Raw genomic sequence first — 18,574 nt, 5'->3', positions numbered from 1 at the left:
ATGAATGTTATCCAGGCATTTGTTCATCATTCTCTCACATAACTCTCTTCCCACACTCTCTGGTGTTGCTTTCTGTTTGAATTTTTCTAGAACATTCCTTGAATGATTTTTTAAAAAAAAAATTTAGGGTACCCAATTCTTTATTTTCCCAATTCAGGGGCAATTTAGCATGGCCAATCTACCTAGCTTGCACATCTTTCGGCAGTGGGGGTGACACCACACAAACACGGGGAGAATGTGCAAATTCCACACAGACAGCGACCCGGGGCCGAGATCGAACCCGGGTCCTCAGCGGCGTAAGGCAGCAGTGCTAACCACTGTGCCACCCAATGATGTTCCTTGATAAGTGAATTATAACATTTAGATATTTGCGATACAAGTGTATTTTCATTAAATATGTGTTCATTACAAGAGCTTCTGCTGTAATACCCTTAAATAACCTTGTGCTATAAAGCTCTAAGCAGGGGATGCATTTTTCAGCCATCAACCGGTTTCTGTCTTGGAATTATATTGCCTTTTTAATTATAATTTCAAATCCATAATTTTTAAATGTAATAATTCATTATGTGATTATAATTCATCATTCAGTTTTCATCCATCTCGAGTTTAAAAGATTAACTTTGAGAGTACAGTAGCAAAGTGGCTGTGCTGCTGATGTAGTAATCCAGGGGACCGGACTAATGTACTGGAGACATGCATTTTTATCCCACCAAAGCAACTGGGGAATTGGAATCTGGAATAAAAAGCTAGTATCTGTAATGACGACCATGAAAGTACCGGAATGTTGTGAAGAAAAACCTTTTGATATCTTTCAGAGAAGAAAATGTCCTGTCCTTAGCCGGTGTGACCTGCATGTGACACCAGACCCACGTCGATTTGGGTGAAGTCTAACTGCGCACTGCAATGACCAAGCAAGCCACTCAGTCATATTTTCAAAAATGGTTCACTACCACCTTCCCAAGGGCAATTAGTAAGGGGCAATAATGAGAAGTGATCTAACTGAAGTATAAAATCCTCAAAAGGTCTTTTCAGGGTTGATGGTGACATTTTTTCGCCCTGATTCGGGAATCTAGAACGGGTGGGGTGAGGTGGTGGGGGGTGGGTTGGAGGGGGGGGAGGGGGGGGGGGGTAGTCACAGTCTCAGAATAAGGGGCTGGCCAATTAGGACTGAGATGAGGAGAAATTTCTTCACTCAAAAAGTTGTGAATGGTTGACATTCTCTGCTCCCGAGTGCTGTGGATGATGAATAGTTGAGCATATTCAAGACAGAGGTTGACAAATCTTTGAGTTCTAAGGAAATTAAAAGATATTGAGCTAGCGCAAGGAAGGTGGAGTTGATGTAGGGTTGCCAACCCTTGAGGATTGGCCTGTAGACCCCAGAAATTGAAAATCAATATCCAAGGCACTGCTGTCTCCAAACCTGGAGAAAACCCATCAGGATATTAAAAAATATTAGGGTATTTTTGCCATTTGCTTTCAACATTTCTCTTTACTGGATATAAAAATGTTGAAAATGGACGAAGAGGCTATTTGGCTGACAGACAAGCATCATCCAATTGGGCAATGAATTTTTTTGCTTTCCAAATGGCTGAGGAAGGCAGTGTGTCACAAGAACAGATGTGTTGACTAATAGCTGGATCGTGGGGGCATGTGATGCAATGTGATGTGAAAAGTCATGTGATGAAACCTCCAGGAATACATTTAACCACAGTTGGGAACCCTAAGTTAATGGAGAAGATCATCTTGTTGAGTGGCAGAGCAGGCTTGAAGAGGCAAATGACTTTCTGTTGCTCCTATTTCTGATGTTATCAGAATAAATGCTGGCCTTGCCAGTGATGCCCACATCCAATCGATGAGTAAAAAGATGTTGAATTTGATCTAAATATATATGTACCGCACAGTAGACACAATGTATTCTGAAAGTATCGCCCAGTAAATGCTGCACTAAAGAGGCAATTTTTGGAACTTGCGTCCCTCTCTCAGAGGCAAAAACATACCAGGAATGGCAGGCATGTCGTCTGCATCATTTTCCATCCAATGATTTTTGAGTAGATAGAAAGTCATGCGGAGCACATCTCCAAATTCTCAACATGCACTCCCAGCAGCTGAGCCTCTTTACCAGAAGCATGCACTCAGAAATTTACCCTTTAAGACTGCACTTAAGGACATTGCCAAACAAATGGAATTCCAAAGTTACGCTGCAGAAGAACTTGATAAGAGTTTGCCTGGGTCCATTGATCCAATTTTACTTTGGGCAATCCTACACATAATATGTTGTGGAAGTGAGAGTTAAAGCTGGGCATTGGAGACATTAATAAGGATACTGCACCTTAAGAGCTGATCAAACATGATAGAATTCAATTTCCATTGGGATCCTCCCAATTCTGCACCATGATATAGGCAGAAAAGTCTGGTGAAATGGCATAAACGATGCTCATGCTATTTCTACAGGCTTCTACAGATCTTGCTAAAATAAGGGCAATTTGGAAACACCCAGTAGAAATTCAACACCAAGAAGTATAGATACAAGTAGCATAATTCAGTTGAAGTCAATCTCTTCTTTTTCACTAAAACATTCATTTCTTGTCAGTAGGGAAAAATCATGTTATATATTTTCCACTCAAATTCCTTATTTTGTATGACAGCCCTGTCAACCACATTCTTCCCATCACTTGATACAAACCTCAAAGGAAAATTTTGGTGACCATAGCAGCCATTGTGCCAACACAATGGAAAATATAACTTTCCACAGCAAAACACCAACAAGAAAGCAAAAATTGGGAACATGAATGTCATGGAAAGGATAAGATGTTTGGGGGTGGGCTTATAAACTTTAGTGATATCAATTAACGACTGAAGTCAGTCTCCGCCGCTGAACATCCAAAGGCATATGCGCTGTATCACATGAATTCTTCATAGGGAATTCTGCATATGAAACACAGTTGTATCAGGAATTGGAAATTCACTGGTGGTTTTAATTCACAAAACACCAAGTTTCAAGGCCTTTCTGAAGGCACTTTTATATTTTGTGGAATGGAGACCATAAATTTAAATCTCCTTAAAACTCTTTTGTCCAATCACAATTGTCTAAAGCAGACCCCTCCCTCAAAATTCCTTATCGGTGATTTTTTACATTTATTGATTAACAGCCTGCTTTGAGGCACAGGAACACTCTGTAACGTACAAATCCTTGGACTTAAAACCAAGGCTTTCTGGTTCAGAGGCAGCAGTGCTACCATTTGAGTAACAGGCTCCTCCCTCACAATTCAACACTATATAAACCCTATTGAACCACTTAATAATTTTAAACATTTCTATCAGGCCACGTCTCAATCACCTCTTTTCTGGAGAAAAGAGCCCCAGCCTGTTCAGCTTTTCCTGATAGTTATGTGGGAGTGAGGTGTGTTTTCAAGTAATAGCTAACTAAACAATTCCAGACTATTGCAGACACAGTGATCATCAGATAGTTAAGGATAGATTGGCTGTGGATCCTTTTAGGTTTCACTAAAAATGAATTTGAATTTAAATAGAAAATGCTGTTATAGGAATTTAGATATATTGTCCTTGATTAAACAGGCACTAGAAAGGCATTTGATGAAGTAGGTTTTACACACTCCTGCAGTGTGTACTGACATGTCTGCATTATCTATAGTCACATGCATGCCTGTGATATCTAAAACTATTCAATCATTTTGTGATTGCCAAACAGTCTCCAGTTGTTCTCACAATGTTTTAACCTCTTGAATGCTGCATTTTCCAAGTAGCAAAACAATATAGCATTTTGCGATTCTAGTGGTATTGAGCTGCATAATGCAGAGCTATATGTATAGAGCTTCATAACTTGCTTTCCCAATATTGGCTGAATAATCAAGATTGTGTGTGTGTGTGGGGGGGGGGGGGGGAGAACTGGTTAGCACAGTTGGCTAGTTTGTGGATTAGATTAACGCTAACAGTATGGGGTTTGATGCCAATTCTGGCTGAGGTCCTGCCTCCTTACCCTACCTGTAGTCAAAAATCATAGCACTTTGCTAAGGTTTGACAAATAATCACTGGACGATCTGCCTTCAGGCTGCGAACTGAATAAGAAATCAAGAATGGCAGCTACCTTCAACACAAAGATCTGATCAAGGGATTCAAATAGTTGGTTAAGGATTAAAACTGGAAGATGAAATTATGCTGTAGGAGCAAGAAACATAAAAATACTGAACAAGGGCAGTTTATAAAACAGATCAATGTATTCACGGCTAATGTCATACGGCCCAATTTCAACTCAATAACTTTGGAACTGGTGGTTAAAGTAGACCAGAAATCTCTGGCACGATTTCAGGGATTATAATTATACAACATTGTGACCCACTTTAACATCATTGTTTTATAACCTTCGCTTGAATCCTGAAATACATTACAGCCTTAAAACTCATGACAAGCTATCCATTACTGTCATTAAGTTAAAAAATTGATTGTTTTCTGATGGCGCGCAGATTTGCTTCCATTTGATTAGAGTTGTGTTGTTCAACAGCAGTATTTGCATACGAGGATTAATGATGGTGATGTCACCCACGATGTATCCATTGAGAAATAACCTACAGCAAATTAATTTGAAATTCTATCCAGTCTACATTGTGCAAGAGTAGCCCTCTCACATATTTTACAATTTGCATTACCAGCTTTATGATAATTATTTGTACTGCATTACTTATTTGAAATGAACATAGAGGAGATTAAAAGGAATATTCTTCTTCTTTTCATAAGTTGTAACAAACTGAGTGGTCCATTGACAGGTACAAATTGCTAATACTTCAGGGTTAGGTAATGGGGACTTTTAGTTCAAGCACATATGTAAACAAGAATGTTTGACAGGCACATTATCCATTTGATAGGTCTTTGTGAGCATAATTCACTGTAGATTTTGATTTACAATGCGTGTTTACACTATGGTAACTCTGCGAGAATATTTTTGAACAGTTCCTCACGGGGACCACAAATATAAAGGTCCTTAAAACTGTAGTGCCTAATCACACCTGTCGAAAGCAGGCCCGCACTTGAAACAGTTGAGATATGCAGCCAAACACCAAACTTCATCACTTGATCTTTGACTATGTCTTTGTGCCACAGCAGACAGGCTGTCACAAAGGAATCCACTATGTGAAATGGGCTCCTGCAAAGAATTAGCACTCACGCAAACATTGTATGTTCAGCTTCAGGAAACAATGTAATGAGAGAAGAGGGGAATTTAAAGAATATAAACAAATATACTTCGAAGAAAATGATTTAATCTGAGTTCTGGAATACAAGTGACCCCTATTCACTGCTGTGGTTAAGTCGCAGGTATCTTTTCACACTGAAACATGCATTTAAGTAGCACAAGCTAACAGCAGTGAATTATATTACATTGCTCTCTGTCAGTAGAAAGCAAACCTCTGCATAAATATACTTGATGTCATTGCAAATCTCTGCTCTGGAATACTGATTCTCAATGAAATTTCTAACAGGACGGTCACCACCACCTTTCTGACATGAGAGGTTTAAAGATGGTCTGAGGCCATTGTCAAAGTGCTAAGCTAAGTTTCTGAGGTTAGTTAATACGTATAGCTTTATAGCATATTGTGGTAGGAGTAAGAGAATAAGGGAACAAAATTTAAAGAGAAGGGATCAATTAAATAGGAGTGTTAAAATCAATTAACTTAAAATCAGAGGAGGCAGGAGGCAACATTTTGAAAGTCTTTGAAAAGGTTCACAAGGGGCGTCATTCTCCGACCTCCTGCCAGGTCGGAGAATGGCCGTTGGCCGCCGTGAATCCCGCCCCCGCCCCGCCGAAGTCTCCGGTACCGGAGATTGGGCGGGGGTGGGAATCGGGCCGCGCCGGTTGGCGGGACCCCCCGCTCAATTCTCCGGCCCGGATGGGCCGAAGTCCCGCCCAGAAATTGCCTGTCCCGCCGGCGTAAATCAAAGCTGGTATTTACCGGCGGGACCAGGCGGCGTGGGCGGGCTCCGGGGTCCTGGGGGGGTGCCCCCACGGCGGCCTGGCCCGCGATCGGGGCCCACCGATCCGCGGGCGGGCCTGTGCCGTGGGGGCACTCTTTCCCCTCCGCCTCCGCCACGGCCTCCACCATGGTGGAGGCGGAAGAGACTCTCCCCACTGCGCATGCGCGGGAAACTGTCGGCGGCCGCTGACGCTCCCGCGCATGCGCCGCATTTCCGCGCCAGCTGGCGGGGCAACAAACGCCATTTCCGCCAGCTGGCGGGGCAACAAATGCCATTTCCGCCAGCTGGCGGGGCGGAAATCCTTCCGGCGCCGGCCTAGCCCCTCAATGTTGGGGCTCGGCCCCCAAAGATGCGGAGCATTCCGCACCTTTGGGCCGGCACAATGCCCGTCTGATTGGCGCCGTTTTTGGTGCCAGTCGGCGGACATCGCGCCGTTGAGGGAGAATTTCGCCCAAGATCTTTCAATCCATCAGCAACCTTTGTCAAGAGGGGAGAGGGACAAGGCTAGGAAGTGATAGGTACACACACAGGGGGCGGTAATCCAAGGTGCAGGTACAAGTCTGCAGGGAAATGATAGAGCAGGTCCGCACCTGAGCCTCCAGTCTAGTGGAGATGGTGCCTAATGCACGAAGGATGTTGCTTGCTATGTCATGCCACTTCATCCCCATAGATGAACATTGCATCATGCCTAAGAAGATGAGGGCGGCATGGTGGCACAGTGGTTAGCACTGCTGTCTCAGAGCGCCGAGGACCTGAGTTCTGGTCACTGTCCATGTGGAGTTTGCACCTTCTCCCAGTGTCTGAGTGGGTCTCACCCCCACAAACCAAAGATGTGCAGGGTAGGTGGATTGGCCATGCTAAATTGCCCCTTAACTGGGAAAAGAAAATGCCTAAGATGAACCAATTGATTCACCAATGCCTTTCAGAGAAAGAAACTGTTTACCATTGCTGAGGTTGGCATAAATGTGACTCCAGTTTATGTGGTTGACTCGTAATGACCTTAGGAAAAAATGGGATGAGTAATAAATACTGTATTTTCTTGACCCACAGTTCAACAACAGATAATACCAAACCTAAGCTCACAGAAAATACCACCAATTAGGTGCAGTTGAACTTCTCAGCATGCATTATAACTCCACAAAGAGGCACATAACTAGATTTTGCTGCAATGTCTGCTCAACGTCAGCTGAACTTGGGGCAGAGAGGAGCAGGAACTTAGCAGGGAGCCATTCTAACAGCTGCCCATATTTACAAGATGTTTCACTCGAAGTTACAGTGGATGCTGTGTGAGCCAACACATATTTGGGCAGGCCTGTTTGTAAGTTGAAGATGGGAAAATGTCATGCAATGTATCGCCCATAATTAACATCTGTGCAACACTGGATTATACGTAGAAATACAGCACAGAAACAGGACATTTGATCCAACCACTCCATGTTGAGGTTTATGCTCCACTTGAGTCTCCTCCTGTCTTTGCTCATCCAAACTTATCATAAGCCTCGATTACCTTGCCCACTATATGCAGTAGGACCGAAGAATCCCGTTGGCTTGAATGGACAGAGAATTCTGGCCAACCTTCCAGGGTTCATTCCGGGTTAGAAAATCTTGCTGAGAAAGATTTATGCTGTGTTTATTCAACTGAACCTTGTTCAAGCTCCCTTATTTAGTTATTTTGCAGATCTTCACAGACATTTGTCTCCTTGGAGAATGGTGGAAGGATTTTGTAGGATCAACAACCTGCTTTGAGCCATGTGAACCACGCCTTCCCTGGCCATCAAACCCTGGCGTGGGACTTGATCCCAGGGTTTTCAGCTCAGAAGTAGGAGTGCCACTAACTGAGCCACCCAGGCAGAACTGTGCAGCAGTGACTCTACATAGGAGCTTGAGGGAAATACCACGAACTATGTATCTGCCACATCTTCAGATTTAATGGGAGGACCTTTGGACAAATGCTAGTATCCTTCTTGAAGCCAGTTCCATGAGCATTCAGGCAAAACCCCTGCAAAATCAACTATGATGGACTGAACGGTGTGTGCAGATGGCTGAAAAGTGTCTCCCTCTCCAGGTCCACTTTTCTCAACTCTCAAAAGGCTAAGGTTCCAGGGAAAAATCACAGACTGACAGAATCACAGAAATACAGTGCCGATGAGGCTGTTCGGCCCATCGAATCTGCACCGACACATGAAAAACACCTGACCTGCCTATCTAATCCCATTTGTCAGCACTTGGCCCATAGCCTTGAATGTTATGACATGGCAAGTGCTCATCCAGGTACTTTTTAAAGGACATGAGGCAACCCACCTCTACCACCCTCCCTGTGGTTCTGTGAAATTCGCACTGGCGTAAAAAATGATTTTTGGGCCTCTCACTGAATTCCCCCCCCGCCGCCATTGAGCACACCTGCAGGGGCATAGGAGAATTCTGACCACTTCTCTAGCAGTAAAAGAGCTTATAGTTTCTAAGCAATAGTTGGTGACCTTCCTATTAAACCCACATCACACTGCACTCAAACGTAATTTCTTAATTTTCCTTCAGTGGTGCACATAGAACATACAGTGCAGAAGGAGGCCATTCGGCACATCGAGTCTGCACCAACCTACTTAAGCCCTCACTTCCACCCTATCCCCGTAACCCAATAACCGCTCCTTACCTTTTTGGACACTAAGGGCAATTTAGCCTGGCCAATCCACCTAACCTGCACGTCTTTGGACTGTGGGAGGAAACCAGAGCACCCGGAGGAAACCCACGCAGACACGGTGAGTGCAGACGCCGCACAGAGAGTGACCCAGCAGGGAATCGAACCTGGGACCCTGGTGCTGTAAAGCCACAGTGCTAGCCACTTGTGCTACCATTCTGCCCTCGAGTTCATCAAAATGGTCTGCCAGCTAAAGTTACATCGCAACTAACAAAAGTAAGAATCATCAGCTGATGTCAGTGGCATAATTCTCCTCCATCCACTCCAGTACTGAACATTTTTTTTTGAAAATGCACAACGCAGCTCTTTCTCTGCTCTGGAGGACAATCAACTTTAAATGATGTGCTGTGTACATTTGATTTGTAACCATCTCAAATTATAGCTGGTGCGTCCAACAAAAATATTAGCATTTATTTTAAGTTACAATTTATCATTTGCAAGGCTTTCAGTCCAAGCGTACCTATGAGCCAAAGTCCAATTTCTATTATTTATTTAGATTTTGATTTAGGGATTTATTTTTCAAATGCTTTTGCAAAAGTTGCAGTCTTAATAAGAAATCTCATGCATGCATGCTTAATCGGCTTCAATTTGAATATATAACATTTTGAGATGACAGAAAGCAGTAATTAGGAATTAAAATATTGATTAATAAACAGTTGAATTTTCAAGCTGTCTGCAGGCAATTGAGGGGAAGCTAACTGCTCCTCAAGTAATAAACTTGGCATCTTTGGGTTATGTACAAGTTATCACTGACTGGGCTCTATGTTTTGCCACTTACAGTTCCTAAGGAGTCACTCCCTGCCTAAATGGGCCTACTAAAATTGTAGTGGTGGAAACTTGTTAAATGAATTGCCCAAAGACCCATCGACAGCCAAAACATTCCCTTTCTGATCCTCAATTTATGCTGAGTTAGTTGATCTCCACCTGGGTGACATCAGGTCATCATAATTGAGAAGGGGGAGAAAACAAAATCAGCCAAGAGTTCCCAGTATTAATTGTTGCCAATGACCTCTGGATGAAAGCCTGCGTGTTTATAAAAATTATAGGGTGAGCACTGAATCAGGAAAGCTTGTGATGACTCTCATCATTGAACAGCTTGCTACCACTCATTACCCAGGCTCACGGTGAAGAGAGACCACTTGAGAAAGATTCCGGGTGGCTGGCAGCTGTAAAAGTCGCGCGAGGTGGTACCTTCGGGACAGGAGATGAATGGGCAGTATCATTGAATTTTATAGACAGAGAACAATTGTGGAATTTTAATGAAGCGAGTCAGGTAATATGTTCTCCATGCCATGTAGCCAGCCAAGAACAAAAATATGCTTTGTTTTTGAACAACTGGACACATGTTGAATACTGTGCAATAATATTTCCTCATTGTTACATATAGGGGATAAAAAGAAACCTTTTTGTTTCATGAGTTTGCCTTCTGAACAGCAATCAACAGCCCTGATTGTTGAGAATGTTAAAGAATTCCCTCCATATGAACTCTTTGACAGAGGAAATTTGAACCATCAATTCAAACCCGAGGGGGAAAAAATGACTTATTATTGCCAACTCCATATGGAGTCAATTCTAACATAATGGATAATCAGTCCCTTTTTAAATTTGTCTAATATTGTTGCAAACCACGTTCGGATTAGTCCATTTCCTGCTTATATGTTTTGTGTTCCTATCCCCATACACTCCTGACAAAGTAAGCTAAAACAAACACACGACCCGGGCAGCATAGGAGCTGCAAACCCACCGCATCTGAGAGAACAAAATGCTTCACTGAAGCCTTTGTGGTCTCTGCTGATGTTTTACATCTGAGCATTTTTGTTTTAAAAAGACCGAAAGATTGTGGGTGAATTGATGCAAACTCATGGTCGACTGAAAGTAAAGGAAAATCTGAGCCTTCCTTTTTGACCACAGTCACTCTGTGCGATAACTGTTCCACTGTTTCACCTACACTCTATCCAAAGTTTAAATTCTTGTCCAGAAATATTTATCTTTGTTCCTGGTGTAACTTTTCAACATTTGCTGCTTCTTGCCTTTTCTTTCTAAACTACCATGGTAACTGTTACAAATATTTATGCGTGACAAATATTGGCGCGGGCGGAATTGCTTCTCTTTGCAGTTACATATGAGAAGCACTAATGTTGATGTTGCGATGCCATGCAAGCACCATCCACAGTTTACACCTAAATGTTGCAGGAGGTTAAAGAAGTTACATTATGTTAATGGTTTTCAGCCTTGCTTCAGCTTAACCAAATGTTCAGCCTCTTTATTCAGTTGTCAATCCAATGAATTCAGAAGCAGCAATTTGACAAAACTGCAACAAGGCTTTTGAAAATCAAAAATTCATTGTTAGTCATATCCTCTGGGAAAATTGTTAGGAAACGTCAGTAAAATTAATCGAAAAAACACCTGCCAAATTCACATGCTGGGGATAATTTTGACTTTGGTAGTATTGAAGTCCATGGAAATGAATATCAGGAGAAGAATTTAACGGGTAGCCAAGCTGATTTGCCTGTTTCACATTATCAACCCCTGTTAGCGAGAGAGAGGAAGAAACAGACAAAGGCACAAATCAGAGACAATCACGCACAATGCAGAAAGACATGTGAGAGGTGTGAGACACAAATATAAGACACATACACACACGCACACAGAGTCACACAAACAAGATAGAGAGATGCAAACATGCGCAAAAGTGTGAAGAACCCACATATTTACACAAAGAATGTTATGCAAACATGGACAATGAGACACCCATAAACACACAAAAAGGAACAGATGGGCAGAAAATGTTGAGGACACATACAGATGTAGGCGGATGCTGCCTTTACTGTGTAACAGTGCCAGCAACGGCAGTCCAGCTTTGGGACTCCCTGTTGAAAAGCGCATGAGGTAGCACCTTTCCTCTGGAGATGCTAAAGAAAGGTTTGCATTTATACAGTGCCTTTCATGGCCCCAGGACGTCCCAACGTGCTTTACAACAAATAAAGTACATTTTTAACAATATAACTGCTGTTGTGTCAGAATATCTTGTGACGCGGTGGTAATATCGCTGCCTCAAAGCAAGAAGCTCTGGGTTCGAGTCCCACTCCGAGACTTGATGGCCACAGAATGTGTGTTCATGATGTGGCCAGACAGGTTGATTATCAACCTGCAAATCCTTCTAATACACTTATAGTGGTGCGAGTGGGAGCCACCTGGTCAGCCAGGATCTGCGGAAGGCAATGGCAAACCACTGCATACTTTGCCGAGCATAACCATGGACCAACATATGGAAGTCCATGGTGGCCAATACTCTCTTGGGGCAAGATACCTGAAGAGAGATAGAGAATTACTGTTGTAATGTAGAAACATGACAGTCACAACTATAAGCCAGTGTACTGGAGACAACACCCCCTGCTCCTCTTTGAAATTGTGCCATGGGGTCATTTATGTCCACCTGAAAGGACAGACTTGGTTTAACAAAAAGGCAATGGGCCGGATTTTCGCCAAGCCAGGATGACCTGAGAGCCCTTCAAGAATGGTGGGTGAGTTTCCATTCTGGGGTGCCTGACCCCCATTCCTGTGGTTTCTGATATTTTGGAGTTGCGGGCCCAGACTCTGTACTCCTGACCTGCCCAGTTCCATTGTGGGGATAGGCAGGTCCTAATCCTCCACAAATATCTTAGAGTCGGGCAAGCTTTTCAAAAATTCATGGTTCTCAACATCGTCAAAAGTGCCATTAAGCATAGATTTCACGAGGTAACCATTTGAAATGTAGGTGCAAAAGGTCCTCCACATGCCCCTCCAAGTCAAGCTATGCCTTCCCACCACCATTTATGGCCCGCATAAACTCATGCCAAGGTATGCTCCCCAAACAATCCCTATGCCCTCCATGCCCATCCCATGTCGAAGTATGGCCCCCAAGCTTCATTATGTACTGAAAGTCCAGACATCCATTAGCCTGTTGAAACAGCTGAGCCCCTTGAAAACATTGCCTGATTGACAGCTTTGGCTCTCTTATCTATGCTGTCAATGTCACAATGTTAATTACACAAGATAATGTGGTTTCAAATGCTTGCAGGTTCGGTTCTTGATACTTTAAATGGTCTGGATGATTGACACTTTTATTGGGCTGTGGGAAAAAAACAACTTTTTTAAGAAAGTGGAAGGCTATCAATGAATGACTGTTTTTAATGCTTTTTTGTTTACACATCCTACTGTCACTCTAGCATTCATTGTGTATATATATACAGGTCATAGTGGGTAAATGGGCATGGGGGCATGAGAGGCCGTGGGGTTGTTTGGGAGGTATACCTTGGCATGGGGGCATGAACGTCATAGGGATTGTTTGCAGGAACAAAACTTGGTTTATGGCAGGTGGGAGAGACATGAGGAGCCAGAGGCAGTGGATGGGGACATGTGCAAGAGGTGGCATGGAGAGTGTGAGGGTGCGAGGGACGAGGGCTGGAAGGCCTTCCTGTTTTTATTCTAACACAGCACCAAGATGGGCCTTCTAAACAGCCCGCCTTGGTGCCCTGCAGTTACTGGGGCTGCCTCCAAACTTTTTCCACGGTCAGCTGGCTCGACTGAAGCCCACACCCACTCTCCCCAAAATGGAAATTATTCAAGGATGGAAATCCAGCCTAGCGTCTCCAACAGTGCAACACTCTCCTGTACTGCGTTAGAGTGTCACCCTTAATTTTTGAGCTCAATTCTCTGGAGTGGGAGTTGAACTCATGACTTTCCTGAATCAGAAGCATGATGACTGCCACTGAGACACAGCTGACACTGATACCCACCTAAATAGATGATTTTTTTTCCAGCACCCCTAAAGCAAAATATTCCACCTCAAGTTAAAATGCTGCCACCAGAGGGAGAGACTGCTATTGTCTCTCGCCTTAGTGGGCCTAAGCATTCAGCGGGCTCATGTCAACCTGTGATGTGGGTTCTCATTCACTGACCTGAATCAATCGGAAGCGGCAGGTGCTAAAATATGAAGTCATGATTTGTGACGTTAAAACTGTGCAAGTGCAGTTGCTTGCATATTGCTCCAGTTCAGTAGAAGGCCAGAGAGCTGGTTTCAGGAAATGCGCTGGTCTCAGAACTTCTAAATAATCTGATTTAGAACTCTAAGCATACTTCTATTTGAAGGCTGTGGAGTTGAGGAGCTTTGGAAAGAGAATAAGCTATTTAAACAAGGCACAGATACAAACTAAACATCCACTTCTCCGGGACGACTGCTGATTTCTATTGGACCAATCCTGTGGTTTAATGGGATGATCAATCATATTCCATCCAGTTAGGTAGGATGATTGAGCCTCAGTCAGCTGAGAAGATCAAGTCGGTCCTTGGGTGGAATAGCCCAGTCTCAGTTTTCAGTTTGAGCAATTCAGCAGCCTCCTCCCCTTGCTGGCTTTGCAGTCAGCTGTGAGACTCAGCCGGTGTAACACAACACAAAACAGACTGACATGGCAGCTGACTGAAATGCTAGTCAGCTGTGACTTCTGTTTGGAGCAATGATCGGTTAATTAGAAAGGAGCAGCTTTCCTGATTAAATGGCTTCTACTTCATTATATTCAGAGTGCGTTTTGTAGACTTTTTCTTTTTGTCCATTTGGGTTCATACCTGCTTCTCTGCCCACCATCAAGTAACATTGTTACATTAGTGAAGCATTCGGTTCATGTCCCCACGGGTAAGGAGGGAGAGTTCTTGCTTCTTCTCCTCTCTTGGTAACTGCACAACAGGCATTCACCCCTCTTCCCCTCTGCAGGATGCCAGAGAGGGAAATGGAACCGTGGGGAACTACTCAGGCTCACGTAGTTGTCCGAGCTGGAGCCCTCCAATTACTTTCTGAAAAAGAGATTTACTATATCGAACGCGTTGGTTGGGTTCTCCCTTAATGGCTTCAGTACAGCTGCTGGAACATTCCTGCTGCTCGTGCGAAGACCATTGAAATGCTATTGGCCAGCAACTGATGGGAGATCAAGCCTCTGAGGGCGGGCCTGCAAACTGCAGCATTTGGCTGCGGTTGAACCACAGCTTTCCATTTTTGTGGCTAACACTGCCTGAGGAAGTGGCAAGGAAGAAATGTGCTGTCTCGAGACAGCTCGACAGGTGTTGGCCCTACATAGTCAGAAGTGTGTTAGGATCTAAGTAAAGTCACCATATCCTATTTGATTGCACTGATGAGGCACTTGCTCATTTCTGCTTTGTGCATTTTTGATCTGAGTCAACTCTGGAGTTTAAACAGTCATTGGTGGGGATGGGGTTTGAAAACAATTTTTGAGATTTTACATGCTCACCTGTCCACTTAAAATCAAAAAATAGGAACCATGGGCGGGATTCTCTGAAATGGCCGCTAAGTGTTCACGCAGGCGTAAACACCAGAGCATTTCACGCCGGCGTCAACGTGCTCCTTGGCTCAGCGATTCACTTACCTGAAGGTGGCCAGTAGGGCGCCAGAGTGGGCAGCACGGTAGCATTGTGGATAGCACAATTTCTTCACAGCTCCAGGGTCCCAGGTTCGATTCCGGCTTGGGTCACTGTTTGTGCGGAATCTGCACATCCTCCCCGTGTGTGCGTGGGTTTCCTCCGGGTGCTCCGGTTTCCTCCCACAGTCCAAAAGATGTGCAGGTTGGGTGGATTGGCCATGATAAATTGCCCTTAATGTTGGGTGGGGTTACTGGGTTATGGGAATAGGGTGGAGGTGTTGACCTTGGGTAGGGTGCTCTTTTCAGGAGCCGGTGCGGACTCGATGGGCCGAATGGCCTCCTTCTGCACTGTAAATTCTATGAAGAGTGCTCCGCACAGCTCCGGCTGATGATACGGGACCCTGCACTTCCGGCCGCGGGTCCGTGCATGCGCGCAGCAGCCGCCTGTGGCGGTGGCCCTGCGCAACATAGCGGACCACACAGCAAGCCGGCCCCCACAATATAGCCCCCCCAGATCGCGAGCGCCCGCCAATCGGTGGCCCCTGATCGGAACCCTGGCTGTCCTGGAGGAAGCCCCCCCTCCCCTGCCCTCCCAGTGACGGATCCCCCCGCCCATCACCATGGTGGCCGTGGCCGTCGCCACTCCGAGTACACGCCGGGTGGAACCATGTTAGCACCACGCCGGCGGGAACTTGGCCAGCTGCCGGTGGAGGATCACCGCGGGGGCCTCTGTCAATGGCCCCTGACTGGTGCCGCATCGACCGCGCTCGCGCGACTGGTGGCAATTTTCCTGTCCGTGGAGAATCGCTGGAAGGCGTTGGAGCCGATCACGGGTCTGACGCCCCCAAGCCGAGCGCGATTTTGACGCGGAGGCTTGGAGAATCCCAGCCCATATTATGTTAATGTTCCCTGGTCCAATTATCCTTACCCTCTCGAGCTAAACAACCAGGAAACTACACTTGACAATGCCATTACAGATTCACTCGATTTTAAGAAATATATTAATCAGATGATATTACAATTGATGGATTATTGGCAAATTGCTTTGGGAGATTTTATGCTTAATTATAAAGATTTGAGAAGAAGGTGGAACTTCTTGCCTAGTTATTTATGCACCAATGTGTTCCTCTTTTCTCCACCCAGATTCAGACAGTTTCAGAATCTACAGAGGATTTAGAAGATTAGTCCACTGGATAATCAGAGAGCACATGACTTCCAAAAGATCCAAAGTGAGTTAAACGTTTGCCATGCACACAAGGCCACAGGTAGCTCTGACGTGTCCCCAAGATATGACCTCCATCGAATGTGAACACACTGATCTCCACCAGCATTTATACCAACAGAAGCTCCCTCTCTAAACTGCGGAGAAATTCTGATAGAAGTACCCCAAGCATGATATTCCAGGGACCGGGAGGATGTAGGCAGATGAATCTTGGTTGGGAGGCTGGAACAATAATTCATTGGTTCATTGGGTTTCTGCCTCGTGCCAGAATGAGAAGTGGCTGATCAGTCTTTTGCCTGCGTTGACGTCGCCAGGTCAGTGGTGGTGGTAGAGGCTAGTGTTTTAAAGAACATCTATAACTGTAAAATTACTCGGCATTTATTATCCATAACATTGTGATTTTCTAAAATAGTTAAGAGGAAGCATTAACGGCAGCATTAATCGTGGTGTTAATTAGAATTAAAGTTGCTGATAATGTTTGAGGAAAAAAATAGTGAATAAGGAGGAGTAAAGGAAAATTGTGAAGCTGATGTAAGAGCACTAATATTAAAGCATACTTTAACCAACTTGACATTACTCATTGAACAAGTAAGCTTTTGTTACATCTCAGGGTCACCCACTCACCTTCTGCGTCCTCTGGTCTTGTGAGGTCAATGACCCCTGGACCAATCTTCACATCCTCCCCTGTTTTTCCTGTCAGCTGTTGTGCAAGATTCTCAAAGGGCACCCGTTCCTGCAATCGAAAGAACCAAAAAAATCTGTTAGTTTTTTTTTGTGTGACAGTCACTGTGTCAATCTTGGCAGCATTAAGTGCTGCTGGATCGGCATCCAACCTTCACCAGTTATTCATCCATCTTTTTTTACCCCCAAGGAACCTGACTTGTGTTTTACTCCTTACCCTGCTGTTTCAAACTCAAATGAGATAACATAACAGATTGTAGTATTTCAGTATGAGAAAACCTGTCGATGTTCCCTTTATCAGTATGAAACAATATTAAATGTCACATCTGCTTACATTGAGAGAAGTAAAATAGCAGCTCAGGGAGCTGAAAATTCGATGACAAATTCTCTGTATCATGGGTTATGCATCATATAAGGTCTGTCTGCTGTTCAAAATATTCTTGAAAGACAAAAATGTAAACTGCCTCATTCATAAGAAATTAAGCTTGGAAAGATACCCGTGATAAACTGTGGCCTGCTTTATAACCAGGCTACATAATGGTGGGAAATATGTTGTGCAGGTCAGACCGAAAGGCCAGTTTCCAATTTAGATTGAATTTATCTGGTTCCCTAGCTGAGAGCTGGGCTAACTAAAGAGCAATTAAAGTATTCCTTCAGAACCGCCTGTGGAGTAAGCTCATGAGTCCATCTGTGATCTAGCATTGGTCAAGTCTGAAGATATACTTTCAGTCATTTGCACTCTGCCATCAGAACACTGCTTTAAAACAATCTTCATATGCCACCTTCAATGAAAAATATTTAGAAGATTAATTACAACTTAAAAATATAAAAGTGTGGGTCGACTAATTGGGTCTGGTCTAGACAGAGAAACAGCACCTAAAATTGGTGACAACGGAATCCTCAGCCAATTTTAAGTTTCCAGACATTTTTAACATCTGTTCATTCATACTACTGATCATTTTCCAATTTGGTAAAACATGTTTATAGTCAGAGTATCTAATTATGTCAAGTTATGATGATGTTTATCCATTAAGGAACTAAATAAAAATTGTTTTAACTAGTGCACTTGAAATCTTTAACAATTACATAAAGTGAAAAGTCCCATCCATTTCACCTGGACTCGAGTAATCTAGATCCATGCAAACAGTCAGTATCTGTAAACGGATACATTTCTCGGTGTGCCATACAATGCATGAATTTTCTTACCAGTGTGCACATTTTTCTTGGTTAACAAAAAAAAAACCTTCCTTTAATTAGATTACACTATCTCGAACAGAATAACAATTCCAGCTTAATTCACTCTCTTGTAGTCAGTGCACAGCAACTTCCTTCAATCTGTCACAGTTTCTGAAAGACATTTCAAATCCTTTCCTCAGTATCAAACAGATTTTGATCATCTTGCCTCTTGAATGACACACTGCTCCAGTTCAGCACCCGGTACTGCTTCTTTTCCTCCATTGTAATCAATGGCATTCTTTGAAGTGCATCTCAAACAGATTTATTTCAACAAGTGATTTCTCCTCTTCCCTTGCATACACTTTATGTTAACTTTTTATCATCTTGCTAAGGCCCAAGTGAGTG

General features: G+C 43.8%; 1 protein-coding gene across 14 annotated transcripts in view; it reads right to left on the bottom strand.

The window, feature by feature from the left end:
• sox6 (SRY-box transcription factor 6) overlaps window positions 1-18,574 on the bottom strand; it is an 832,058-nt gene that overhangs the window by 28,626 nt on the left and 784,858 nt on the right. For all 14 annotated transcript variants that reach the window (XM_072466411.1, XM_072466398.1, XM_072466399.1 and 11 more), the window contains one exon: window positions 16,937-17,045. In XM_072466411.1, coding sequence (XP_072322512.1) covers window positions 16,937-17,045 — 109 coding nt within the window. The remainder of the gene's footprint in view (window positions 1-16,936; window positions 17,046-18,574) is intronic.

Source organism: Scyliorhinus torazame, chromosome 10 (genome assembly GCF_047496885.1).
Source record: "Scyliorhinus torazame isolate Kashiwa2021f chromosome 10, sScyTor2.1, whole genome shotgun sequence".
In the NCBI taxonomy this organism is placed as follows: domain Eukaryota; kingdom Metazoa; phylum Chordata; class Chondrichthyes; order Carcharhiniformes; family Scyliorhinidae; genus Scyliorhinus; species Scyliorhinus torazame.
This window is presented reverse-complemented; position numbering and strand designations above follow the sequence as displayed.